The sequence below is a fragment of the Zalophus californianus genome, chromosome 1, assembly GCF_009762305.2.
Source record: "Zalophus californianus isolate mZalCal1 chromosome 1, mZalCal1.pri.v2, whole genome shotgun sequence".
In the NCBI taxonomy this organism is placed as follows: Eukaryota; Metazoa; Chordata; class Mammalia; order Carnivora; family Otariidae; genus Zalophus; species Zalophus californianus.
Genome location: NC_045595.1, coordinates 130,848,874 through 130,876,393, shown reverse-complemented (window position 1 = coordinate 130,876,393; position 27,520 = coordinate 130,848,874). Strand labels below are relative to the sequence as shown.

The 27,520-nt window shown below is 42.3% G+C and overlaps 1 protein-coding gene across 3 annotated transcripts in view; it reads right to left on the bottom strand.

Moving 5' to 3' along the window:
• Positions 1–5,645: 5,645 nt before the first annotated feature.
• The window catches only part of USP13 (ubiquitin specific peptidase 13), a 109,437-nt gene continuing 87,562 nt past the window's right edge, over positions 5,646–27,520 (bottom strand). For all 3 annotated transcript variants that reach the window (XM_027584459.2, XM_027584460.2, XM_027584461.2), the window contains 5 exons: positions 27,030–27,173; positions 23,576–23,742; positions 21,831–21,984; positions 7,529–7,613; positions 5,646–5,843 (listed from right to left, as the gene is read on the bottom strand). In XM_027584459.2, coding sequence (XP_027440260.1) covers positions 5,750–5,843; positions 7,529–7,613; positions 21,831–21,984; positions 23,576–23,742; positions 27,030–27,173 — 644 coding nt within the window. In that variant the 3' untranslated portion in view covers positions 5,646–5,749. The remainder of the gene's footprint in view (positions 5,844–7,528; positions 7,614–21,830; positions 21,985–23,575; positions 23,743–27,029; positions 27,174–27,520) is intronic.

Here is a 27,520-nt window from a genome sequence, read left to right as displayed (position 1 = left end):
CATTTCCTTCTCTTCTCACCAAAACATTATGGCACAATGCTGCTGCTGGTCATTTCACTTGGATTTTTAAAAAATATATAGGTTGATTCTTTAAAAAATTTTAAGTATTGAATGGATATGTTTTAAGTAGTAAGAAGCATACCCTATATGGTGGGCAAAATAATGCCTCCTCCAGGATGTCCACACCCTAATCCCCAAAACCTATGACTATGTAACCTTACATGGCAAAAGAGAACATTGCAGATGTGATTAATTTAAGGATCCTGAAATGGGAAGATTATTCTGGACTACCTGGGTGGGACCAATGTAATCAAAAGGATCCTTATAAGAGGGAGCAGGAGAGCCAGTCAGAGGCCTAGGACAGTGGAAGCAGACACTAAGTAATGCCCATGTTGTTCGGAGACCACAAGCCAAAGAATGAGAATAGCCCCAGAAACTGGAAAAGGCAAGGAATGGATTCTCACATGGAGCTTCCTTGCCAACACCAAGGTTTTAACTCTGTAAGACCCATTTTCAGACTTCTCACCTAATAAATGTGCTCTTTTGAGCCACTAAGTTTATGGTCATTTGTTACAGCAGCAATAGGAAACTCACACACCCTACAAACACGGTGCCACAGAAATGCTGAAATCCCTTGGTGCAACCAGCATTGAGTGTTCTTGCACCTGCGTTAGGGAAGCTATCAGCAAACTGAGAGTCACGGCACCACAGAAGGGTCCCAACCGACTCCAATGTTCGACTTGACATCCAGGAGAGAAAGTCTAAAAGACATCAGACTCCTCCCTGCCGCAGTCCCTCCGTCCCCCACAGAAGTAACGTCTTGCACCACTGCTGACATTCCACTACCGATGGGAATGAGCCGGCCCTGGTGCCCACACAAAGAAACCCTAAAAACAAAATAAAATTAGTCGCTATCTCAAGTTACCTGTTCCACTGATGGATGAGAACCTGCAAAGGACAGAATCCATTTACTTAGCATCTTGCAAAAGAAAAAAGAGCCGTAAAGGGACCTCAGATTGTGAGAATAGCTTTTAATTTTAAAACAACTGAAGCAATACATCATCCATCTCTCTTTCCATCACAGGCAATGCTCTCCCAAAACAGTTGAGATATTTTAACAACAACTATGACTAGTGCAAAATAAAATAAATACAAACTCTTTCAGGAGCCAACATCAAAACCTGCCGGGCAGGTGGGCGCAGGCGACAAGGCTCAGCCTCTGCCAAGGCTGATAGGAGCAGCAAGATCTATACCGTATGTCCACACACCCGGCTCAGAACAGACCAAACAATGCCTGGGGAGGGGAGACCACAGGAGAATGTTGCCTAAAGTGAAGCAAATATGCCCAGCACCTGCATGTTGCCAGCAACCTCGGCACATGGAAGATGCCGGAAAAATAAGTGCAACGTTAGCAGTTTCTAAGCAAAGCTGAAGGGACAGGGTTTTGGGGCTCGGTTGCTTTTGTTTTTTAATTGGAGTCTTATACATATTGGTTTTACACAGAAAAATCTTCTGTCTTCTGGGAGGCATTCTGTGCCTCACAGTGCTCCCGACTCCAGCGAAAATATGTGTGCTGCTTCTGTGTATCTGGATGCTTGGGAGAAGGACCTTCCACACGTGCCACCTCACTGCCTACCCCACGCCATCTAGTGTCTAGAGCAGCGCTGTCCAATACAGCAAGGCAAGCCACGTGGGTTACATTTTCGGGTAACCATATTAAAAAGGAATAAGTGAAATTCTGATAATGCCTTATTTAACTGAAATATTATCATTTCAGCATTAATCAATATAAAATATGGATGAAATATTTCACATTCCCTTTTTTGGGTACCAAGCCTTCAAAGTCTGGTGTGTATTTTACATGACCAGCACAATCTCGATTTGGACAAGCCCAATTTCAAGAGGTCATGAGCAACCCGTGGCTACTGACAACTGCACTAAATAGCACAAACCAAAGAATTTTTTTTAAAAACACTCTTTCAAGACGATTTACAGAGTAGGGAATCTTCACGACACTGGGTAGGTGATCTTATATGCCAGATTAAGAGTACATACAGAATCTTACTCTGTAACCTAGGATTTCTGACCTCGGTAAAGGGTGGAACCACATTTCATCTGATCCCATTCCCTCGTCCTGCTCGTCACCTGCCACCTCCCCAAGGCTACCTAGATGATGGGATTTAGCAACAGTGACGCCTACAAGAGGAAAAGACATCCTTTCTATGATAGATAACTTTCTCCGCACCCATTTGGGAATCCTAGCAATAACTGAATTAGAGTAAGAAAATATTCTATAAATGTTACAGATTTAGCTGAAAGTGGGTCTGAGGTTGTTCATCGCGGGAGGTGTTTTACATAGATTTCTCACTTCTGAAGGGGATGGAAACAAGGTATCTCATGGACTGAGAAATGAAGAGTTTCAAGAATGGGGAGAAAGTAATATAATTACCCACGAATGTGCCCAGAGAGGTTGAGGTGGGGACACTTTTAAAAAATGATGCAGCTTATAAGCTGGGGTGCATGAACTGCAACAAACCAACACATTACAACTAATCTCCCTGGGATCCCTCATACCCTACATGTCTGGCCCAGTGGTAACCACAGGAAAATAAAAATAGAATCGAATGTTAGGGCAGGAAGGGACTCTGAGCTTATCCAGCCTAACGCACTAATTGTAAAGAAAAAGGCCTAGAGAGGTAAAGGGGCCCGGGGCACTGGGGTGAAGTCGGACCCCAAACCCAGTGCAAATGAGGCTCCGGCCAGTTCAGGTCGTGGGGATAAAGGGGTCACAGGCTCAAGCGACCTGTGATAGGCTTCCCATAGCCCAAAGTGAGCGCGGAACAAGGGCAGGCACATTCTCTTATAGTTGAAAGAAAACAGCCCAGTCAATTCAAAACACGAAGCAATGTGGATGTAAAGTGGCATTAAAACATGATTCTTCCAATAGTCCTTTCGGCATGCTTTTTTCCCTTAAAAAAAAAAAAATCCCAATCTGAACCAAACAGGATTTCTGATTAGTTATATGGGCACTTAGATCAACTGACAAAATAAAAACTTTGATACATTTTCCAAAGACACATTCATTGGGATTTTACACAAATGGGTATCAAAAGATATTTACAGGAAAAAAATGCACTCTTTCCCATGTACACCCACACACAGTGAGAATTTCACAATTATACCACCACACCTCACACAGAGGACTCCTCACAGGCTGATAATCAGTTGACAAAATCCACACATTATTCCAGTTTTCAGTCACAAGTAATCTCGTCAACATATGTGTGTAAAATGAAGCAGTATGTTCCAGACTTTTATTCCAGGGAAACCTGCCTTGTATATATTAAGGTATACATATAAATACACTTTTAAGCAAGAAAGAAACCCATTATTTGCTCCAGTTTTTCCCCAACTCTCAATCTGAAATAAAGAATAACACATATACAAAACTTTGCCTTGTAGAAATAGCCCTTTGTTTTGTGAGGCAGGAAAAAAAGGCAGCCACAGTATACTTTCTTACAATATATTAGGCATCGGAAGGGCTAAGTTTATTTTTCTACTTAACAAAATTAAATAATGTATAGCCTATACTCTCATACTGATTTTACACCATTTTGCAAAGTTTTATTACAAAATTTTTATTTTGTTCAAAATACACATGCTATCTTTGTCCACATTTCACTTCAAATCCCCAATATCCACCCCCCACCCCCGAAGAAGGCCTTCGCTTTGTAATAGCGTTGAAAAGAAGTCATTTTTGATGTGTGTTTGGCGTCATTATTCCATGACACTTAGCCCTCAGGAGACTGGATTTTGTAAGGCTGCTTAGCGTGGAGATTTCTACAGGAGTCCGAGACTCATGTGACAGAGTGGAGCTGCTTTAGGATATGTGAATCAACATTAAAAGAGGACACCGGTGGGTACAACCGAGCAGAGACAGAATTACTGCATCGTGAGCTCCCTCCTTATGCCAACTGCATTTGTTCCCAAATTGAAGAAAGCATCAGACGAGAGAAGGAGGGAACATACTTTCCTAGGACCCACGTGGCACCCCACCTGATACTCTTTCACGAGTCATTGTATCAAATCTCACCATATCCTCAAAGCACAGTTGGCAAGAGAGAGCAGGTGTCATTGTGCAGATAAGGAAAGTGAGGCACAGGGAGGATGAGGGACTTGCCCAGCTAGGGGCAGCACCCAAGTCTCCGGGCTCTGGGCCTGGGGCATGGCGTCCCTCACACACACGGTGGAGCTGAACTCCCAGGAGAGGAGCCCTGATCATAACCGGAATCCTGACTCTTCACAACTCACCATGTCATAATCCACCGTCCATGTGGCATTTTACCCAGCTAGTTCTACTTAATTTTCCTACAGTTTCTAGAAAGATCTTTTCTACCAATCAAATGCCTGGTAAGCAGATTGCAATAGATCCTTCTTCATTTGACTGGACAATCTGAAATAGAAACTCCAGAGACCTTGGAATTCGGTACAGAGCTGCAGGAAGACGATAAACTAGGCTCGTGGCACTTTTTCATCACATCTGAAACTCTGATCTAATCCTAGGTTGCAACAAAAATACTGAGATACCAAAATGGAAATGATGGTCTTTCATAAGGTCATAAAAAGTTACTTTGCACCTGAGGCCCTTAAGGTGCCCGAGATCACACTGCCAGTCGCAGCAAATAAGCAGCGAAGGGAAGTCAGGAGGTGACTAGCCAAGAGAGGGCAGAGAGGAGACTCTAGCCCCAGGAAAATGTAGAAACAGAGGCAGGCAAAGAGCGTGGGGACAAGAAAATTACAGACAAATTTGGGGCACTTTGTGTGATTCCAAGGAGTTGTTACGTGTTATGGTAAGATTAGCTATTTTAACTAAAAATACATGCTATGCCTTAGTGGGAAGGGCTGCTGAGAAACAGAATTCATCTACCTTTGGCAAAGAACAATATTGTGCTGCCGTGGGCATCAGCTTTATTCCACCAAATGTCCCAAACCCCAGTGAATTCTTGACAGCACTTAAAGGGACAACTCAGCCCTTTTTATGCCTGAAAATCTAAGTGGGGAGCCAATTTTTAAAACTGTTCCTGAGTTATAGTTTCTTTAAAATAGTTACTCGCTTTTCCCAGCTATGCTTAATACCAACTGCTTTAACCTTTAAAAACCAGCCCGGCACAGATTTCCTGGTTGACGATAACAGTCTCACCCTCACGCATTCACACAATCACATCATGAATTTCGATACGATTAAATTAAAAATACCTTTCATTGCAGATGCTCTAATCTTCTATACATGGCTAGGTCAGAAATTGTGTGTAATGAAAAAATTGTGTCACAAATAAAGCCCATCCCATTACTGATTTTCGATATGAAACAAAAACAGGCTTTTCGTTTATTGGGGTAAGGGGTGAGGCCACACCATACCAAAACATAATAGAGGGCTGGTGGCACATTCCCATTTTTTGGTGTGACAGTGGCAGATCCCCCATCAGCAATATAAATACTTTTTTTTATATCATCCTCTCCTTGAACATTTATAAAAAGAAAAACTATCTACAGTAGTGTATCATCACTAATAGAAATTTCTTCCCAGTTCTATTTCAGAAGGCGTCAAATGATGTTCTTTAAATAAACTATAAATACCCCATGTATTCCTTCATGTCTGGCTGTCCCAACTTCTGCTTTTTTTTTTTTTTTTTTTTTGGCAAATTAAAAAGGCGTGTGGCTTCCTCTCGCCGACTGGCGTGTCTGAGGCTCAGCGTGGCACCCTGTGGTAAAAGTACATGTAGCCCAGGTCCTTGGGGGGCCTTTCTGAGGCACACACTCTGTGGTCATTGTAGATCACCCACCTGAAAACAAAAGACAGAAGAACTCGATGGATTTCAGTCAGTCCCAGGAAGCTTGGCAGAAAACAAGTTCCTGTACCATACTTCATCAAGATGTTTTAAGATAACCAAACTCAAGCCGGCTGTATAAAAAGAGAGAGTGCTAGTGGGAAATCGCAACAGTTTTTTTATTCTTGAGCTCAATCAAAAGGTAGTTACGAAAGGAGTCACCAAACATTTTAAACCCTTTGGTCTCAAAACCCCTTTTGTAGAAGCCCACAGATGGCCTCAGAAATTAAGTCAAAGAATCATGTACGACAGTGTTTATTTCAGCCTGAGGTATAAAACTAGGTCAAAATAAGAAGTAAAGAGCCATGCAAGTGAACGATCACACAACTGTTAAAATGTCATCAAAGAATATTTGGTAAAGTGAGAAAATAGTCACAATACAGTATGATGTGGGAAAAGGGTTAAAAAATTGTATGTGCTGTGTGCATACTTTAAGCTTTTAGAAAAGTTGTAAAGGCATACGTACATTTATATGTAGCATGTACATGTATACAGGCATATCGTCTCCCAGTGCAAATAATAAAAGAGAAATGTGTTGAAACATAAACAATGATTATCTTTGGCTTCCAAATGACATATTCTTTGTTATGTTTCTGCATTTTACAAATTCCTTACCATAAATGTTATTGCTTTTTGAATTATAATTAAGCTACTTTTCTTAAGGAACGTATTTTGAAAAGAGCATCATGCTTGATAATAAAAAGAATTTCCTATCAATCAAGCACCTATGTTCAACGATTACATTAATCAAGTTCAGAAGACAACACTAAAAGACACACCAAAAGGGAGCACAACCAAGTCCCTGGTGGGAACTGGTGTCTCCCACAGTGTGTGGCATGGTGTGAGAGGTCCACATCCCACCAGCACAGGGCAAGGTTCTAGGTTTCTCCAGCATCCACGGGGCTGAGCACGGCCTCAAGTAGGAGGCTGAGCCTCAGGCTGCTCAGGGAAGGGAGCTCACAGAAGAGAAACCAGGGGGCTCTGCAGGGATCCAGCCCAAGGAGAAGGCCCTGAAGAGAGCAGCAGCCTTACATCCCATCAGTGTCTCACTCCCAGCTCACCACACACATAGCGATTCTACTTACGAAGCCAAGAAACCTACTGCAAGGCCACAATAGGGCAAAACAGTGAATGTTTAAGGAAGCCAGATAAAACACGGGATACCCAGTCAAATTTATATATCAGGAAAGGGAGAAATAATTTTGAGTATAAATACATTGCATGTAATATTTAAGATATGTTTATACTAAAAAGTTATTCATTGTTTACCTGAAATTCAAATTTAATAGGGCACCTGGTTTTCCCATTTTGTGGGCTAAAACCGGCAACCCTATGGAGGTCCCAAACATACACACCTTCTACTGCAGGATGCATCTCTATTTTGGGAAATCACCTGGGTACGATGGTTGAGAGTGGCTTTGAATACCAGCTCTGACATGACTACTTCCGGGCTAAGTTCCCGCTACTCGGCTTCTCTGAGCCTCAGGGTCTTGATGTGTAAAATGGCTTTGAGAGTATATTCCTACAAAACCATCGTGAGAACCAAATGGGGTAATATGTGCAACACCTACCGGAGAGCCTGGCACACAGTAGGTGCTCAATAAAACATAAACATCATTGATCTTCTAAAAAAGACTCACCTTCCTTCCTTTTTAATGTGGCAAACATAATGGCCACTCATTGTAGATGTTCCCATGTGACTGATGAACGCAAATAATTCATACACTATGGAAGAGGAAACAACTCTGTTACGAGGCAGCATTTCTAGAAACCAACAGCACTTCTGATCAGAATTTAAAGGCAACAATGGTGCAACCCAGAAACTGTTTACATTGAAAGACAAAGTCTATTTACCTTGCTATGCTGAGAACACAGCCCCCCACACACCCACCCACTTCAACCTGCAAATTCATAATAATGCAGGACGTAAACTATCCAAGTACAGCTGACATTTAATTCCTATCTGGAAGGGGACTAAAAACCCCACAGTCAAGTCTGGTGGCAAGGGGTCTAAAGGGGCAGTCCTGGCTCTATCACTTTCAAGCAGCATGAGGATGGAGGAGCTGTTTCCTCTCTCTGAGCCCATTTCTTCACAGAGATGAAAAATCCACCCACTTCACAAGGTTGTATAAAGCTTAAATGAGCAATTCAGACTAAAATACCATACAAATGTCAGGATTATGAGGAAGACAGCAGTCATTTATAGAAATGGATAATGCTTCCGAATAGGCTTCTTGTGGTTTCTGACTTGCTCACCATAAACTATATGGGACCAAAATTCAGACTTCATTCTTTCTGAACAAGGAAATATATAGCCTTCGAGTACAAGACCAATGTTTATTCTCTAAGAAGAATAAACCATCTAGCAGAGTATTCTGTACATACCCATTCCGAATGAATTTCAGCTCATGCTCGCCTGGCCCGGGCTAGACCTACACAACACAGAGTGGATTCCAGGGACCCACAGAGTGGGTACCAATCCACTCGGCAAACTGTTACAGGCTATGACGAGACAGGTATAGAAATTGAGCAAGGGCTTACAAACTTTCATAATAATATGTCTGTGGAATCTAACAAGGAAAAACATGGGCTTGCATATTCATTTTTCCCATGCTCTATTTTCACTCCATTTTCCAAAGTATTGTTTCTGGACAGACCCTTTCCCTCAACCCTCCCACTCTCATTCCTTCCCTCTCTTGCTGTTCACCCAGGCTCATCCATTTACTCAGCTGCGAGTCCCCACCGGACTCCCCCTTCACCACATCACACACTGCTGATCACCTCCCCCTTCCTCAAATATTTGCCCTGAGCACACAACCGTCTCTTGGTTGTCTAGCTGCCTCATTGGCTCCTCCTCATCTCCCTGACCTTTAAACACTGGTGACCTGGAGCTCAGACCACAGACCTTTCTCTTCTCCATCCTGACTTTTTCTCTCTCTGCAGGTGATCTCATCTAGTTTCATGGCGTTAAATTGAATTATTTTCTTAATTTCCTGAATGTTCATTGCTAATGCACAGAAATACAACTGAATTTTGTATATTGATCTTGTTTCTTACAATCTTGCTAAACTCATTTATTAGTTCTAATAGTTTCTAGTAGATTCCTTAGGATTTTCTATATACAAAATTGTATCATCTGCAAAAAGAGTTAAGTTATACCTCTTCTTTGCTAACCTGGATGCCTTTTATTTCATTTTCTTAAAAGACTGAATGCTTATCCCCAAAGATCAGTTGCAATTAGGCAATTGCCTAATTGCCTTGGCTAGAATGTCCTGTTACAATGCTAAATAGAAATGGCAAGAGTGGGGGCGCCTGGGTGGCTCAGTTAAGCATTTGACTCTTGATCTCAGCTCAGGTCATGATCTCAGGGTCATGTGATAGAGCCCATCAGGCTCCACGCTCAGCAGGGAGTCTCCGTGAGATTCTCTCTCTCCCTCTCCCTCTGCCCCTTGCCCCCCTCTCTCTCAAAAAAAAAAAAAGAAGAAGAAGAAGAAGAAGAAGAAAAGGAAGGAAGGAAGGAAGAGAAAAAGAAAGAGAAATGGCAAGAGTGGACATCCCTGTCTTGTTCCTGATCTTCGGGGATAAGCATTCAGTCTTTTACCATTCCACATGATATGAGCTGTGGGTTTTTTGTACATGCTCTTCATCAAGTTGAGGAAGTTCCCTTTCATTTCCAGTTTGTTGGGCATTCTCTCCCCGGCCTTATCTATCTCAGTTAATGGTGATTCCATTCTTCCATTCAGGACAAAATCTTGGCTTCTCTCTCATACACATCTTTTATTTTTTTCTTCCTGGTAAACTTTTTTGAGTATAGTTGACACACAATGTTACATCAGTTTCAGGTTTTCTCATGCTCTTCACACACATCCAATCCATCAGCAAATCCTGTCAACGTTTCCTTCAAACTATATCCAGAATCCAACCCCTTCTTGCCACCTCCACTAGTAATGTCTGATCCTAGTTACCATCATCAATTGTCTGAATTTTTACAACAGCCCCCTATCTGGGCTTCCTGCTTCCTTCCTTCCCTTCTACTGACTATTCTCAGTATGGCTATCACAGTGGTCTTTAAATGGAAGTCAAATTGTGGTTATTAGTGTTCAAAACCCTCCCGGTGGCATGCTGTATCTCAGAGTAAATTCTTCCTCTCACATTGGTCTATGGAGACCACCTCCTCCCACATCCCCCCTCATTTCACCCCAGCTACTCCCCTTCACTCCACCCCAGCTACTCCCCCTCTCCCCCTCACTCCACCCCAGCTACTCCCACTCTCCCCTTCACTCCACCCCAGCTACTCCCTGCCTCTCCCTCACTCTACCCCAGCTACTCCCCCTCTCCCCCTCACTCCACTCATTACTCCCCCTCTCCCCTTCACTCCACCCAGTTACTCCCCTCTCCCTTCACTCCACTCCAGTTACTCCCCCTCTCCCCTTCACTCCACTCCAGTTACTCCCCCTCTCCCCTTCACTCCACTCCAGTTACTCCCCCTCTCCCCTTCACTCCACTCCAGTTACTCCCCCTCTCCCCTTCACTCCACTCCAGTTACTCCCCCTCTCCCCCTCACTCCACTCCAGTTACTCCCCCTCTCCCCTTCACTCCACCCCAGCTACTCCCTGCCTCTCCCTCACTCTACCCCAGCTACTCCCCCTCTCCCCTTCACTCCACCCCAGTTACTCCCCCCTCCCCTTCACTCCACCCCAGCTACTCCCCCTCTCCCCCTCACTCCACCCCAGCTACTCCCACTCTCCCCTTCACTCCACCCCAGCTACTCCCTGCCTCTCCCTCACTCTACCCCAGCTACTCCCCCTCTCCCCCTCACTCCACCCCAGCTACTCTCCTTCTCCCCCTCACTCCACCCCAGCTACTCTCCTTCTCCCCCTCACTCTACCCCAGCTACTCCCCCTCTCCCCTTCGCTCTACCCCAGCTACTCCCTCTCTCTCCCTCACTCCACCCCAGCTACTCCCCCTCTCTCCCTCACTCTACCCCAGCTACTCCCACTTTCTCCCTCACTCCACCCCCACTACTCCTGCCTCCCCGCTGCTCTTCAGACACACCCAGCATGCTCTGGCCTTCAAACCTCTACACTCATTGTTCCCTCTTTGAAATTCTTCTTTCAGATGTCACAAGACTTACCCCTCACTTCATTGAGGTCGTGAATGAAGTATCACCTCAGAGAGGACTTCCCGCACCACCTTATAAAAGAGCAACTCTCCCTTCCACCCCAACCTTCACCCCTAACCTCCCTGCCCAACCTTGCTTTATTATTGTCCAGGTAACATGAAGTAACTCCTGCCATGTCCATACTTACTTGTGTATTTATTTATTGTCTATCCCCTTTTATCTCTGGCTAGAATATAGCTCCATAAGGACAGGAAGTTGGTCTGTTATGTTTACTGAAATATTCCTGGCACAGAGAATGGTGGCTTAGCATGCAGTAGGCATTTCATAAGTATTTGTTGAATATATAAATAAATGTGTGAATTAGAGAATAACTCTGTTCACTCCATTTCTTCACTTGTTCTTATATCATCTTGCATTGTATACATTTTATAAACCACCTACCAAAGTATAAATTGGATTATAAGTTAGTAAAGTAATTATTAAAAAAGAAATGACTCAGAGGGGATTGTTTGTCCCATCATTAAGTTTTTGTTGCTGTCATATCAATTGATGACAAACAAATAAACAAACCCAAGTTTAAAATCAGAAACCAGGCAAAAACAACTGTGAATGACAATCATTTTGCCTGGCACTTATTGTCTTAAATAGTGACCCAGGAGCCCTATGCTGGTGTGCCCTCCCTGTTGTCCTCCAATACTAAGAACCTGTAAATGAGGGACAGTGTGGGCAGAGAACTTTTCATGTTTCTTGACCCTGGTAGGTTTTTAAAACTCTTTTGGAATCATTCTGTATCACAGCCCAATTCTTCAGCTTGAGATACAGTATTCGTCTCCCGAAATGAAGCTGCTCTCTTAGAGTTTTCATAAAATAAAGGACCCCAACCAAGGCTTCCCCCCACCATAAAACTGTTCCCCAAAACAATGACTTAAATAACTGAACAGACTCTTCAATGAGCATTGCCCACGTTAAGCCCAGGTCATACAATGAAATGGCTTAGATACAACACAAAACAAGTAGACAGAGAAAGGGACAGATCCATGCATTCCATATGCCCAAACATGTCATTAAGTCCTCCAGGGCATTCAATATATACTCAGAATCATAAAAATGAATTAAAGAAAGGAAAAGATTAGCATAAATCTTAGTCCTATAATTAAAATTAACCATGTTTATCAATACAAGCAACCACCCTATGCATTATTCAAGATCTCCTGCTGGAACCAACAGCAAAAGAGAGCTCTCTCAACACATTTGCAAAAGAGAGCTCTCTCAACACATTTGCAAAAACTCAGCAGGTAAGAAATCTCAATTAATATTTGCTTCCAAAGGGAAAGTGAAGGTGAATAAACCCAACAGGGAAGCTACTGCCGATTCTTCTCCAAGTTCCCAGAGGCCCCCTTCTAAAAAAACAGCATCAGCGTACACACTCCCAAAAGATGTGCAGACCCCTCTTCACATAGATAGAAAAGGCAGTTGGAGGCAAGGCAAATCATTTTTTTAAAAGATTTTATTTATTTATTTATTTTGAGAGAAAAAGTGTGTGAGCACAGGGCAGAGGAGACAGAGAGAAAGTCTCAAGCAGACAGGAGCCCGAACTGGGCAAGATTGCATGACCCCAAGATCATCACCTGGGCTGAAACCAAGAGTCCGACACTTCACCAACTGCACCCCCCAGGTGCCCCCCCAAATCATTTTTAAAATGCTGACCTGCAACAGAGAAACTTTTAAAGTATGTCAAAAAGCTGGACAACCACCATGTCCCTCTAGAAAGCCAGAATTAAACAGGGTCTAAAACTAGCACCTTTGCCCCTCATTCCCTCTTCCAAGTAAACCTGTCCTTTTATGAGTGTAGGAAAATGGTTCCAACCTTTCTAACATGCAGAATTTTTTCATATCAAAATTTTACCACCACTACCCCTACCCAACAAAACAGCAATTGTGCTCTGATTTTATTCTTTGAGAAAGCACTGTCAGAAAACGAATGTGACCCTTGGAAAACAGAAGAAGCAGGCAGCCTGTCCTTTCATGTCCTATGCAGGAACGGCCACCCGAGGACTATCAGGGTAGGGGTTGGCATACTGCAATGACTCATAAGCCAAATCCAGCCCATAGCCTACTTTTGTACCACCCAGGGGAAAGGGGAGGAGGAGAGGGACAAAAATATGAGATGACATGACTATGGCCCACAAAACCTGAAACATTTACGATCTGGCCCTTTAGAGGAAAGGTATGCTGGCCCCTGGTCTAGAGGGATGAAAATTCATCTCACTGCTTACTATTTTTTTTTTAAAGATTTTATTTATTTTTGCAAGAGAGAGACAATGAGTAGGAGCCGGGGAAGTGGGAGAGGGAGAAGCAGACTCCCAGCTGAGCAGGGAGCCCGATGTGGGTCTCGATCCCAGGACCCTGGGATCATGACCTGAGCCAAAGGCAGACACTTAAGCGACTGAGCCACCCAGGCGCCCTCACTGCTTACTATTGATTAAAGGTCCCAGACTTAGTCAAGTTACTCATTAACTTGTAGATTCTTGTTTAGTAAAGACAGAAAAAATTTCTGTCCAGTAGAATATATAACCTCAAGGATTTGTGATCCGGAGACACCAATTTTATATTATCCTAGCTTCTCAGATGCTTTGAACCGGTAATAACAACTAGGTGGTTCCCTCATTAATTAACGAGTCAAAGAAAATCTGTGATTTGTGCTCAGTTTAGATGTACCTGAGAATCATGATTTTACCTTTTTGAAAATTGGAGTTCAACAACAACACATAATGGCCTAAAGCAGCTCTAGATTCAGGAATGCAGTTCAATTAATTTGTATTTTATAAACCCTATAGCATCTATATACATTTGAAAAGCAGTAGTATCTTGTAAAGGTGCAACACATTATTTAGTCAGCCTGCAAAAAGTGCACAGAATACACAAACACCAAAAGACTCCTTGAAATGACCACCAAGACCCCAGGGGCTCCACAGCTTCTGGTGAGAAACCCAAACTGAGTTTTCCAAGTGAATCTTCCTAACTTCAATAATTTGTTCCATTACGCACCTCTAGCTCCCTCTGTACAACAGAGGGAAATTATCATTCCCCATTTACTAACATTTAACTCATAAACACCTTAAATCTGCAAACAATCTCTACCCAGAACAGTTTGGTTTCCTTCGTCCCTGCTCTGAGAAAAGACCAGTGAGAGGTAGAGGGAGAGAACTGGATGGATTTGGATTTGGAGCTTTTAGAAAACTTCAGAATCCCATAAAAGAGCAAAAGGAGCATTTGGGAAAATCAGTAACAGCTTAAGGCAGCTGAACAAGGACAGAATCTTTAAGGATTGACAAATTGCCTCCCCAACCCCACACAGCTCAAAATTGCCAAAGCCCCTTGACTTTTTATTATACTGCCTGAAACTCCAAATATCAAACAATTCCTTCCAAGCTTCATAGTTCTCAGTCATTCATACTTAGTATAAATTAGTTTATTTCAGAGTGGCTTCCTCTTCACTTCCAATAAGGCCATTGAAAAAAACAAAAAGCCCACAGAAATTACAAACAGATGCGGAAGTGGGCTAAGCACTGGAGCCCAGCCGCATTAAGCATGTTGCTTTCAAGCAAACCACTGGTGTTTAGCTCCCGTGGGGCTACACCCTGCTGCTCTGCGGATCCTATTCCTATTCCGGCTGCATTCCTCAGGGAGCCCAGCCGTTATGTAAACGAAATGTCTCCCTGTTCTCCTCGCTGGAAAATCTTAGCTGCCCTAGAAGCTGTAGGAACCATTACAGTGATGCGGCTGAAGAAGCCAGAGCAGATTTTGAGTAATCGCAGCCTAATCACATCTTAATTACATTGGCAATCAGTGAGAGGAAGGAAGGAAGGAAGGAAGGAAGGAAGGAAGGAAGGAAGGAAGGAAGGAAGGAAGGACGGAAGGAAGGACGGAAGGACGGACGGAAGGAAGGAAGGAAGGAAGGAAGGAAGGAAGGAAGGAAGGAAAATTAAATGCTCATTAAGTGCAACATAGAAACAAATAATTTTGCGAATGGCAGAAGCCCTGATAGGTCAAACTGAAGACCTGATTTTCCACTTTTTACAATTTTTAAAAACTCAACAGAAAGTCAGGTGATAGCCCCAAAATGTACAGAACGTGATAATAAAGAGAGCCTTCTGAAAAATAGAGTTCCGCCTCCCTTCTGATTTAGAAGATCTGGGATAAGATGAAGGAGGAAATGCACAGGCTTCAAAATCACACAGACCTGAATTCCCAGCTGGTTCTTCCACCACCCAGGCCCCTAACGTGTTGGGTCCCCATTTCTTCATGTGAACACCTCACCGCAGGAGTGAAGGAAAGTTGTCTCGGAAGAGCCTAGTGCCTAGCAGGCGTTCAATGAAGGACGGCCACTATCTGACCCAGGGTAATTAGCACTAGTTCTTCTGAGCAAACTAGACAACATTAAAATAAGAGAGTTTCGTGCAATGACATTATTTCCTCATTCAAAAAAATGGAACAGTGATTTTTAGTTAACATATTCCCTAAAGGAAGAATTTGATACAAGTGCTTCTTTAATCCCTGTCCTTATTGAGTCACATTTTTTCCAATTCAAACTCCTACCTTTCATTATTTTCAGCATTAACATGGTATAGTGATGTCTAAGCAGCTCACTGTCCTCCTTCTTAAGGCAACAGTAACCTCATCTGGCTTTTAGGGCGGTGGTTCTCAAATTTACACTGAATCAGAACCACCTGGAGGGCCTGCTGACCTTCAGATCACTGGGCCCACCGCCAAAGGCCTAGAGTGAGGCCCAACAATTTGCATTTCTAACCAGTTCACTGGTGATGCCGTTCACAGGGGATGCTGATTCTCCTGATCCAAGACTACATTTGAACAAGTATCTGAAGGGACCACGCTTCCCTTCTTGGCTTACAAGCCAAGAAGGAAGATGTCTCCACCCTCGGGCTCCGTGAGTAGGGCCAGTGACTGGCGGAGGGCTGGGCAGCCCGAGTCTCCGATTGCCAGGACCTTGGCTAAGAACTCCAGGACAATACTCAGCTGGATTTTAACCTGGAGAGATACATTGTAGGAGGCACTGGCAGCCACCTTGTGGCCATTAGGGAGAGCCTATCAGAGACTCCCACCAACCCAGAGGAGGTACAACCAAGGCGAGCAACCAGATAAAAGGGTTTCAGTCCCAGAATCAAGGGCATGCCTCGAGTCAGGTCTCTCTGGGGCTGTCCAGCTCTTGTGATACTATACTTCCCTTTTTGCTTGGCTAAGTGTGGCTCGGCTCTCCCACCCTGCCCCGCCCCTTACAGCAGAAACCTGAAAACTGAGGTTGCTGGTTTTACTTGGTTTGACTGTGTCTGTTTTGGCTCTCCATTTTGCTCCTAAAAAACAATTACCTGAACTGTTAAATTGTCTCCATACCCCCAAGTCAAATGTCTCCATCAACTCGCCAACCCAAAAATGAGGTCAAAAGCAATGTTTTGGGAATATAAACAACCTAGCTACACAGAATACATATCTCCTGGGAGCAAACCTATGAATTTAATGTAATTCTACTCAAATCCCTACAGAATGGCCAATTCCAAGATCAGGAACTTTCCAAAATTCAGCAGTAACAATTTAGAAAATATAATGGGAAAAATTTTTATTCATAAGTAACACAGAAAATGTAAATCTGAGAAGAAACTAAACCAGAAATACACAGGAAGTTTATGAAGAAAACTATACAGCTTTGGAGGCGCATGAGAAGGGAGAGATGAATTTAAAAAAATGGATAGCATGTTTCTGGCCAGAAAAACTCAATATTGTAGACCTACCAGGTATTCCCAAGCTCATATGCAATATATGAAACTCTCATACAAATCAATAAAAAACAGATGGAAACCTCAATAAAAATGGGAAAATGGACCAAACAAAATGAGGAAGTGATTAACACAAGAAGAAAAACAACCAGCCAATAAATATATGAAAAATAAGGAGAGTACTCAGCCTGACCACACTGGTGGAGGGCTGGGAGAGCAGGAGAGCCACCAAAGCTGCCTTTCGGTGGGGGGGATGTAATAATACACATTAATACCCCAAAAATAGAAAATTTTGAAAAAAAAAGAAGATAGTAGGAAGGGAAAAATGAAGTGGGGAGAAATCGGAGGGGGAGACGAACCATGAGAGACAATGGACTCTGAGAAACAAACTGAGGGTTCTAGAGGGGAGGGGGGTGGGGGGATGGGTTAGCCTGGTGATGGGTATTAAAGAGGGCATGTACTGCATGGAGCACTGGGTGTTATACACAAACAATGAATCATGGAACACATCAAAAACTAATGATGTAATGTATAGTGATTAACATAACATAATAAAATAAAAGTTTTAAAAAATAGGCAATTTTGACTCAGAGACTTCACCTCTAGAAATTTATGCTAAGGAAGGAATCAAATGAGGGCCCAAGAATGTTCATTATGGTGTCATTTTTAATAGAGAAAAAGGGAAAGAGGACAAAAAAGAGAAACTTAAATGATGAACAAATGTTTACTACCTGGATAAGGATAAAGGAGGCATTTGCTGTACTTCTGTCAACAGAATTCATCCTTTAAGAAATTTATTATTTAAAAATAATTGCTGTTGGGCATCTGGGTGGCTCAGTCGGTTAAGCATCTGCCTTCGGCTCAGGTCATGATCCCAGGGTCCTGGGATGGAGCCCCGCATCAGGCTCCCTGCTCAGGGGGGAGTCTGCTTCTCCCTCTCCCTCTCCATCTGCCCCTCCCCCTGCTTGTGCTCTCTCTCTCCTCTCTCTCAAATAAATAAATAAAATCTTTTAAAATAATAATAATAATAATAATTGCTGTCATCTTCTGAATGTAAAAATAGCCCCATTATCTGAAACTTTCTGTAATCGTCCTTTATTTAAAAAAAATTAGTTGGCCTAAAATCAGGTATATAAATTATGGTACCGCTGTACAATGGGATATTATTAATATACATTCAGTGATCTAGACATACAAATATGTATATCCACAGTTAGGGGGAAGTAGGTTATAAAATAGCATTTATAAAATAGCATGTATAGGGGCGTCTGGGTGGCTCAGTCGGTTAAGTGGCCAACTCTTGGTTTTGGCTCAGGTCGTGATCTCAGGGTCATGAGATCAAGCCCGGCCTCCAGCTCCTTGCTCAGCATGGAGTCTGCTTGAGATTCTTTCTCCCTCTCCCTCTACCCTTTCTGCTTGTGCTCTCTCTCTAAAATAAATAAATAAAATTTTAAAAGAATAGAATGTTTTATTTTTATAAATATTCATATTTATATTCATTTTATATTTGCATAGAAAGGCTTAAAGAATATACACAAGACATTAACAGTGGCTATGACTGGGAATTACTTGGAAGTAATTTTTATTTTCTTCTTCTCATATATCTGCATTTTCTCAAGTTACTAAAATTATTAAATACCCTTTTAATTATAAGAAAAATAATATAAACGTTAATTCAAAAAAAAAAGTGACTGACATATGAGTTCAGGTGCTAATGCAGCAAAGTACAAGAAATCACCTTTTTCCTTTCCTGTGACTTACGCAATGTAATGCAAAATAGTGCACTCCCAATTCCTCTATCTGGCACTTCGTGGAATCAGCACAAAACTATCCCTGTGACCACTACCTCCTGATCTTCATCCATTCTTCATTCAATCATTCATTTTCTGATCACCTCTGGTGGACAAGGCACAGTGCTGGAAAGGAAGGAATTCCTTCCTTCTATTTTTGAGGTATTAATGCTGGATGTTTAAAAACATCCATGCCTCTTAAAAATCAGATACAAAATGCATTTGGTGAGTTAGGGTGGGTTATGCTCTTTGGTTTTTGATAATTAAAATTTTCACCTACCACTGCTCTTAGCTTCAGTATATCCTATACTTGATGTCTCACAGCACATCTCTGTCTCTTTCTCCACCCTCACCCTAAATGTGGAGGCAGTGAAGAGTGAGACGACCGAGTTTGGCCCGTACTGCCTTTAAATTAAAGGGTGCTGGAAAGCATCATCGTGACATCCCATTCAAGGATGCAACTCAAAAACCAGCAGGGCCAGGAGTACCAGAAGATCACTCTGAGTTCAGTAAGCCCAAGGGGATGATGTGGCTACTCCATATCATTAATGACCATCTTCAAGAGAGTGGCTGGTCCCTCCAAGCTCCATCAGAAAACAGGGAAACCTAATGATCAGACTCACCCTCTTTCTACAACCATAGATCTTGGCAGCTTTACAATGGCCCCATCGTGTGGTTTATTCCTTCTGTGAGGAGGACTTCCCATCCCCAAAGAAAAGTCCATTACAGAAAATCAAGGAAGCAGTGAACCGAGACATGTAACACATAATAAATCCTGCTGATAAATTATTCAATAACATCCATTACAGCTTTTAATATTTTAGGCAAGTCACTGATTTCCAAAAAGTAATACAAGACCATTTAGATGAATATGGGAGCTGGGAGAACTATATCTCATCTTTTTTTTACCCAGTCAGGATTATGATAGTTTCAGTGAAGAAATTCCTGTTTTATATAAAAGAAGAAAGTTTCCCTCCCACCCTCTGTCTCTAGAGGTAGATCAATACATATATTTTAGATCTGGTAAGACTGATAATGAGTAGACTATTAATGAGAACTACAGCTATATGATTACTGGAACAAATGCTGCTAATGTAAAAAAAAATTTTTTTTTTTGAGAGAGCACAAGGGGGAGGGGTAGAGGGAGAAAGAGAGAATCTCAAGCAGGGTCCATGCCCAGCACAGAGCCTGACATGGGGCTTGATCTCCTGACCCTCAGATCATGACCTGAGCTGAAATCAAGAGTCAGATGCCCAACCAACTGAGCCACCCAGGCACCCCTGCAAATGTAAATTTAATTAAATCCAGTTATTTTTTACTTGGTACTTTCTATGTGTTAGACACGAGCCTTATAAAAGTAAAATAGTATCTGCCCTTCGCAAGTTCCCAAATAGGAAACACAAATATTTACATAATTTTATTGCGGGGAGCCTGGGTGGCTCAGTCATTAAGCTTCTGCCTTCAGCTCAGGTCATGATCCCAGGATCCTGGGATCGAGTCCCGCATCGGGCTCCCTGCTCGGCAGGAAGCCTGCTTCTCCCTCTTCCCTCTCCCCGTGCTTGCGTTCCCTCTCTCGCTGTCTCTCTCTGTCAAATAAATAAATAAAATCTTTTAAAAATAAACAAATAAATAATTTTATTGCAAGATGAATTGGATATTTCTTTTTTTTAAGATTTATTTATTTGAGAGAGAAAGAGCATGAGCAGGGAAGGGGCAGAGGGAGAGAGCAAATCTCAGGCAGACTCCCTGCTGAGTGGGAGCTCAACACAGGTCTTGATCTCATGACCCTGAGATCATGACCTGAGTTGGACGCTTAACCACCTGAGCCACCCAGACACCCCTGAATTTGATACTTCTAATAACAGAAGAATAAACACTACATCTTAGGGGCTTCAGGCACAAGCTCTGGAGGCAGACTACCCAGGTTGGAATTCTGATTCTACCCATCACTAGCTAGCTATGTAACCTTAACAAACCTAACCTTCTCTTCTACCTCAGTCTCTTCACCTATAAAATGGAGATAATAATGATATCTACACCTCATAGGATTATTGTGAGGATTAAATGTGGCACAAATGGAAATATTGTTAACGTTGGTATAATTATCACTAGCATGAGATACGGAAGCACTCGTTCTGAAGGCTCTGGGAGAGCAATCTGTGGAATGGAATCTGTGGCCAAGTTGTGAATAATGGTAAGGATTTTAGTGTGCAGTGATGAGAGAGAAAGGGCATTTCACAATCAAGGATTAACCTGAGCACAGGCCTAGAAGTAGGAAGAAGGGGGTTAGTGCCCCGACGGGGCTGTTGGTGTGGCTATGGTCCCAGGTGTCTGAGCTGGGTTGGGGAGGGCCAGAAGAAATAACACTGAAAGACAAGGCACATTGGCATCTGCCTGGAGGAGGTGACAAATACCAGGCTAACAAGCCGAAACACTTTCCGGAGGCAGTGACAGCCCAAGAAGCAGGGCATCACAATGGGGAAGAACATGGGATTCTGGATTTGAATTTTGGCTCCAACTTGTATGAGCTGTGTGACCTTGGGCAAGGTACCTAATCTTCCTGTGCCTCTGTTTTCTCACATGGACAAGAGACGTGTTAAAGACTATAAATGAGAGTTCATATGCAAAGTTCTTAGAGCCAGTGCCTGGTGCACAGTGACACATATGTGTTTGCTGATAAAACGTAGAGAGCTATGCAACTCTTGATCTTGGGGTTGTGAGTTCAAGCCCCACATTGGGTGTAGAGATTACTAAAAAAAAAAAAAAACTTAAAAAAAAAAAGGTAGATGACTGGCTGTTGGCACCTCTTCCTGCCATCTTGATTGGCCCTTCAGAAAATTATCAGCAGCTGGTATGGTCAATGACAGGGTCAAGGATATAAGGCTGTTTTTCAGCCGTTCAAAAAAAAAAAAAATACTACCATGAAAGTAAATGTTCTCTTTTGGACAAAAACTTCTATGGTCCATGAAAAAAAAGTATCTCAAAGGAATGGCAAAGTGACAGCAGGACTAGAAGTAAGCACACACACACTTCTAGGCAACACGACTCTGAGTTTGTCCCAGACTTCTTCAGATCACCATGGCCATGCAAAGTGGCAAAATGCACCATTTACAAGAAGGTGGGATCTGTGCTAACTATTGGATGATGGCAAAGGTTTTAAGATGAGTGGTGGGAGGGAAGGGCATGGGCCGAATGTATGGTCACAACTGCTCAGACAATCCCTAAGGCAAGAACTTACTTCCAGATCCATCCTTGACTCTAGGTCCTTCAGGCTTCGCCTCAGAAATAATGTTGGCATTGGCATTATTCTCCATCTCGATCACAAAGTCACTGTCCTCCTCAAACTCAGGGTGACTAAAGATCCAATCCAGTGCTCTTTCCAGGTTATTATTCTAATAAAATAAAACATTTTTACAATGTATGCAGTCCCAGGGTCTCATTAAATCCTGACCACTTGAACCAGAGTGTTAAGCTGATAAGACAGGCGGCCTGAATTCATTAGTCCTAAGTGCCTCTGAGTGCAAAGCTCTGACCCTGCATATGAAATGCACATTCAGCAGGCATTCTCCGAGTCTCCCAACTGAGGGCTGTAATTGGATTCACTAGAAAACAGTTCTGAGCAGCAGACCAGCGTTCCAAAGTCCGTATCCGTCTGAGCTCAGCATTTCTGCAGGCTGATGCTAATGATGGGGTACGGAACACCAAAGAGTCTGCCATTTGTTTAATACAGCCCTTTCTCGGTCATACTAACTGCACATGCTACATTCCCTATCACCTGTGTTTTCTGCAGAGAACTATACCGGACAGGGGGGCCAACGTGAGAGCCGTGTTAATGCGTCCTCTCCCTAAACATTAGCAGAATTCTTGAATTGCAGTAGAGACAAGGTTAATGCCTTGATTGATGATGGCAGTACTGGTTAGTTAGGTACATTGTTTTAAACTTAACTCTGCAGTTCAAACCAATTGACTAAAAACATTGCCATCTTCCTCTGTGATATCACAGGCAGGTTAAAAAATTTGCTTAGACATCATCAGAATCGCCAATGAAAAGTCAGTCAAGAAAAATAAGTGGGGCAAAGCAAGTACCCTGAATGAAACTAAGTCTGCCTGAGATAGTTCAAGCACATTAAAGGGAAACGGATTGTTCCAGCCATACTCCCAGAGTCAGCTGAGAGCTGCTATGCCCTCACCAATGGACCCTCACAGGCAACGGGTCAGGAATTAGTAAGGACATCCTAAAGACATTAGGTAAGCAGGAATTAGTAGCAGACATTCACTCAAAAACACATACGGTGTGGCAAGAAAGGATGGGTTTAAAAAAAAACAAAACAAGAACTTCCCTTCAATATTAAACAAACATCTGCACTGAAAGAGGAAGACTTCTATCTACCCTCTAGTTTCACGGTCCCTTCTCTCCTAATAACATCAGGAAGTACATGAATACCAGAAGAATCTTCTCCCTCCACCGCCACAAAAGTGGAGAATTCCCAGAGCTGTTCAGTCTTCTCTATGAGGACTTCTGAGAGACATTTCTCCAAGGTCTTGGTATCAGAAAAGCAAAATTTGTCCTAAAGAACTGCTTTATTGAACATGGAGTCTCATGCATCCCTCTCCACTCCAAGGCCACAAGGAAGCTCCAAGTCAAATCGTGGAGCCCTGCTAATAATAAACACTCAGATGATAGGGAGTTTCTTTTGGTTTTGGTCTTTCGGTTTCTTTCATCTTGCCCCAGCTGAATTATCTCTCTAGGTTTTTTTTTTTTACTCCCCATTCTTAAACTGTATAATTTCCCCCAATCATTTATTTTAGCTGTACATAGAATAAATGCAAATAAATCTCTGTGGGCCATGGTGGGGTACAGAGTGAGACAGACATGATTCAAAATGATCAAAGGACACTGGAAAATCTCCACTGCTACTGAAAGAAATACACACCGACTCCAGGAAGAGGAGGGTATTCTCACACACAGTCTCACATGCTCACCGTGGCTCGTAGTGCCTGAACAGCCTGATTTCGATGGAATCCCATGGAGGTAATGATAGCTACAATTTCCTCCGGAGGTTGGTTATCCAGTCCAGTAGCACCAAAAACAGAGGCTCCAGCAGAAGCTGCTCCTCCATAACCAGGCATGGTCAGTGGTTCAGCAAAATCTGGGGAAGAGAATCACACTCAGACCTTTTACTTTTTTTAGTCTTGAAATAAACAACACCATGGAGTTAAAAGGAAAAACACCTAAAAAGTTATAATAATGAAGGCAGTTGGTACTGACATAAGGATAAACCTATAGATCAACTGAATGGAATTCAGAGTCCAAAAACAAACCCACAGATTTATGGTCAACTGAGTTTTGACAAGGGTACCGAGGCCATTCCAATGGGGTCGGGGCAGTCTTCTCAACAGATGGTGCTGGAAGAAGTACAAGTCCACATGCAAGAGAATGAAGCTGGACGCCCACCTCAGGCCATATTCAAAAATTAACTCAAAACGGCTCCCTGACCTCAATGCGAGAGACCTTGGGTTAGGCAATGTTTCTCAGATATGACACCAACAGCACAAGTGACAAAAGAAAAACAGATAAATTCAACTTCATCAAAATTAAAAGCTTTTGTGCTTCAAAAAATGCCATCAAGAAAGTGAAAACACTCACAGAATGAGAACATAACTTGCACATTATGTATCTGGTAAGGTGCTTATATTCAGAATATGAAAAGAACACTCAACAATAAAAAGACAAATAACTTCCTTAAAAACGGGCAACAGATTTGAACAGACATTTCTCCAAAGAGACATAAATTACCCGCAAGCACAGGGAAAGATGCTCTACACATCATTAGTCGTCAGGGAAATGCAAATGAAAACCACCATGAGCTACCACTTTCCCATCCACTGGAATGGCTATAATAAAAACAATAACAACAAAGGTTGGTGAGGATGTGGAGAAACTGGAACCCTTACACATTGTGGCAGAATGTAAAAAAGTGATTGCACTTTGCAGATAATGCACTTTTTACAAAGAGAAGGCTAGTAGCCACTCTTTGTCAAGCAAGCCTATTGGTGCCATTTTTCCAACAACTTTTGCTAACTGCATGACTCTGTGTCACGTTGTGGTAATTCTCACAGTATTTCAAACTTTTTCATTATTAGTATATTATGTGATCTGTGATCTTTGATGTTACTACGGTAATTGTTTGGGGGCACCACAAACTACACCCATATAAGACAACAAACTTAATCCACATGTTGTGTGTCATCTGACTACTCCACTGACCAGCCATTTCCCTGTCTCCCTCTTCTTGGGCTTCCCTATTCCCTGAGACACAATATTGAAATTAGGCCAATTAATAACCATACAATGGCCTCTGAATGTTCAAGCAAAAGGAAGAGTCACACACCTCTCACTTTAACTCAAATGCTAAAATGATTAATCTTAGAGAGGAGGGCATACTGAAAACTGAGAAAAGCCAAAAAAAGCTAGACCACTTACGCCAAACAGCCAAACTGTAAAGGCAAAGGAAAAATTCTTAAAGGAAATTAAAAGTGCTCCTCCAGTGAACACACCAATGATAAGAAAGCACAGCAGCTTCATTGCTGATATGGAGAAAGTTTTAGTGGTTTAGACAGAAGATCAAACCAGCCACAACATTTCCTTGAAACCAAAATCTAGTCTAGAGCAAAGCCCTCCCTCTCTTCAATCTACAAAGGCTGGGAAGGCTCACAAGGTTGAAGGAAAGAAGCTGTCTCCATAACATAAATGTACAAGGTGAAGCAGCAAGTTACCCAGAAGACCTAGCTAAGGTAAATAAAGACACTGGCTACACCAAACAACAGATTTTCAATGCAGACAAAGTAGCCTTCTATTGGAAGAAGATGCCATCTAGGGCTTTCAAAGCTAGAGAGGAGAAGTCAATGCCTAGTTTCAAAGCATAAAAGGACAGTCGGACTCTCTTGTTAGGGGGACAGTGCAGCTGGTGACTTTAAGTTGAAGCCAGTGTTCAGTGGCCATTCCAAAAATCCTTGGGCCCTTAAGAATTATGCTAAATCCACTCTGCCTCTGCTCTAGAAATGGAACAACAAAGCCTGGATGACAGCACATCTGTTTATAACACAGTTTACCGAATATTTTAAGCTACTATTGAGACCTACTGGTTAGAAAAAAAATTCCTTTCAAAATATGACTGCTCACTGACAATGCACCTGGTGACCCAAGATTTCTGATGCAGATGAACAGTGAGATTGATGTTGCTTTCATGACTGCTACCACAACATCCATTCTGCAGCCCATGGATCAAGGAATGATCTCAACTGTCAAGTCTTACTATTTAAGAAATACATTTTGTAAGGCTGTAGCTGCCACAGATTCCTCTGATGGATCTGGCAGAGTAAACTGAAAGCCTTCTGGAAAGAATTTGCCATTCTAGATGCCATTAAGAACATTTTGTGATGCATAGGAAAGAGCTCAAAATATCAACATTAACAGCAGTTTGGAAGAAGATTCCACCCTTCATGGGTGACTTAGAGGGGTTCAAGACTTCAGCGGAGAAAGTCAATGCAGATGTGGTGGAAATAGCAAGAGAACTAGAATTAGAAGTGGAGCCTGAAGGAAGGACTGAGTTGCTGCAATCTCCTGATAAAATTTTAACAGATGAACAGTTGCTTCTTATGGCTAAGCAAAGGAAGTGGTTTCTTGAAATAGAATCTACTCTTGGTGAAGATGCTATGAAGATTGTTGAAATGACAACAAAAGACCTAAAATATGGCATAAACTTAATTGATAAAACAGCAGCAGGGTTTGAGGGGGTTGACTCCAATTTTCAAAGAAGTTCTACTGTGAGAGAAATTCCATCAAATAACATCGCATGCTATAGAGCAACCATTTGTGAAAGGAAGAGTCAATTGATGCCGCAAAAACAAAGTATTTTTCAATTAAGGTATGTACATTTTTAGACATAATGCTATTGTACACTTAATAGACTACAGTATGGTGTAAACATCACTTTTCTATGCACTGGAAACCAAAACATTCATTGGACTCACTTTATCGTGATACTCACTCTACTGCGGTCGTCTGGGACTGAGCTAGCAACATCTCTGACATGTGCCTGTATATCCCACATCTTTCCAGTGGTCTTTGTGCCACTAAATTATATACTTTAAAAGGGTGAATTATATCTCAAGAAAGCTATTATTAAAAAAAAAAAGAGTAAAGATGAACATTGTGACTTTGTGCCACAAGCAAAGTGCCCCTCCCCCATTGCAGCAGAGAAAAAGTGAGCTGAAAGTGTAAATTATGAGGGGCAGAAAAAAGCAAGCTAAGAAGCTAAATTATGAGTTAAATGTCATTTTCTGGGACCCATTCAGAGGACATTGAAGGACCAAGGCTTAGCATCACTGAGGATCGCATCAGACTCCAAAGCTATCCCCTCTTCCGACCACTCACCTGGCTCTTCCATGTGAACAATGATCCAGTTGAAGGCCACTTCAGCTCCCATATTTCCAGTAAAGTATACAGCCTTCCGACATGCTTCTAGAGGGAAACCCATCTCAGCCAGCTGCATCACTGATGACTCATCAATGTCTGAGGCTACGGAGCACAACAGAATACTCTGGTGTAAAAACACGAACTCTCTTAAAACGTAAACTCTCTTTCTCCTCGTCCTAGCTTCTCCTCATCCACTAGCCACATGCTATCCAAAGAAAGTGCTATTTTTGGGGGGTGTATAAATGGTGGTTTAACTTTGTTTTGTTTGAAGTCATCCAAATATTAAGCTATTTGAGCTTAAATATCTTTGACCTAAATTGGAACCATGGTAATTACCTGGACAATCCAAGCACTGAAAAACAATTCCTTAATTTCATATGGGGAGATTGAGTGTATTCCCAGAACCATTTCAGCCTCTCAGATCCTTCTCAAGACCTCTCCTACAGCGG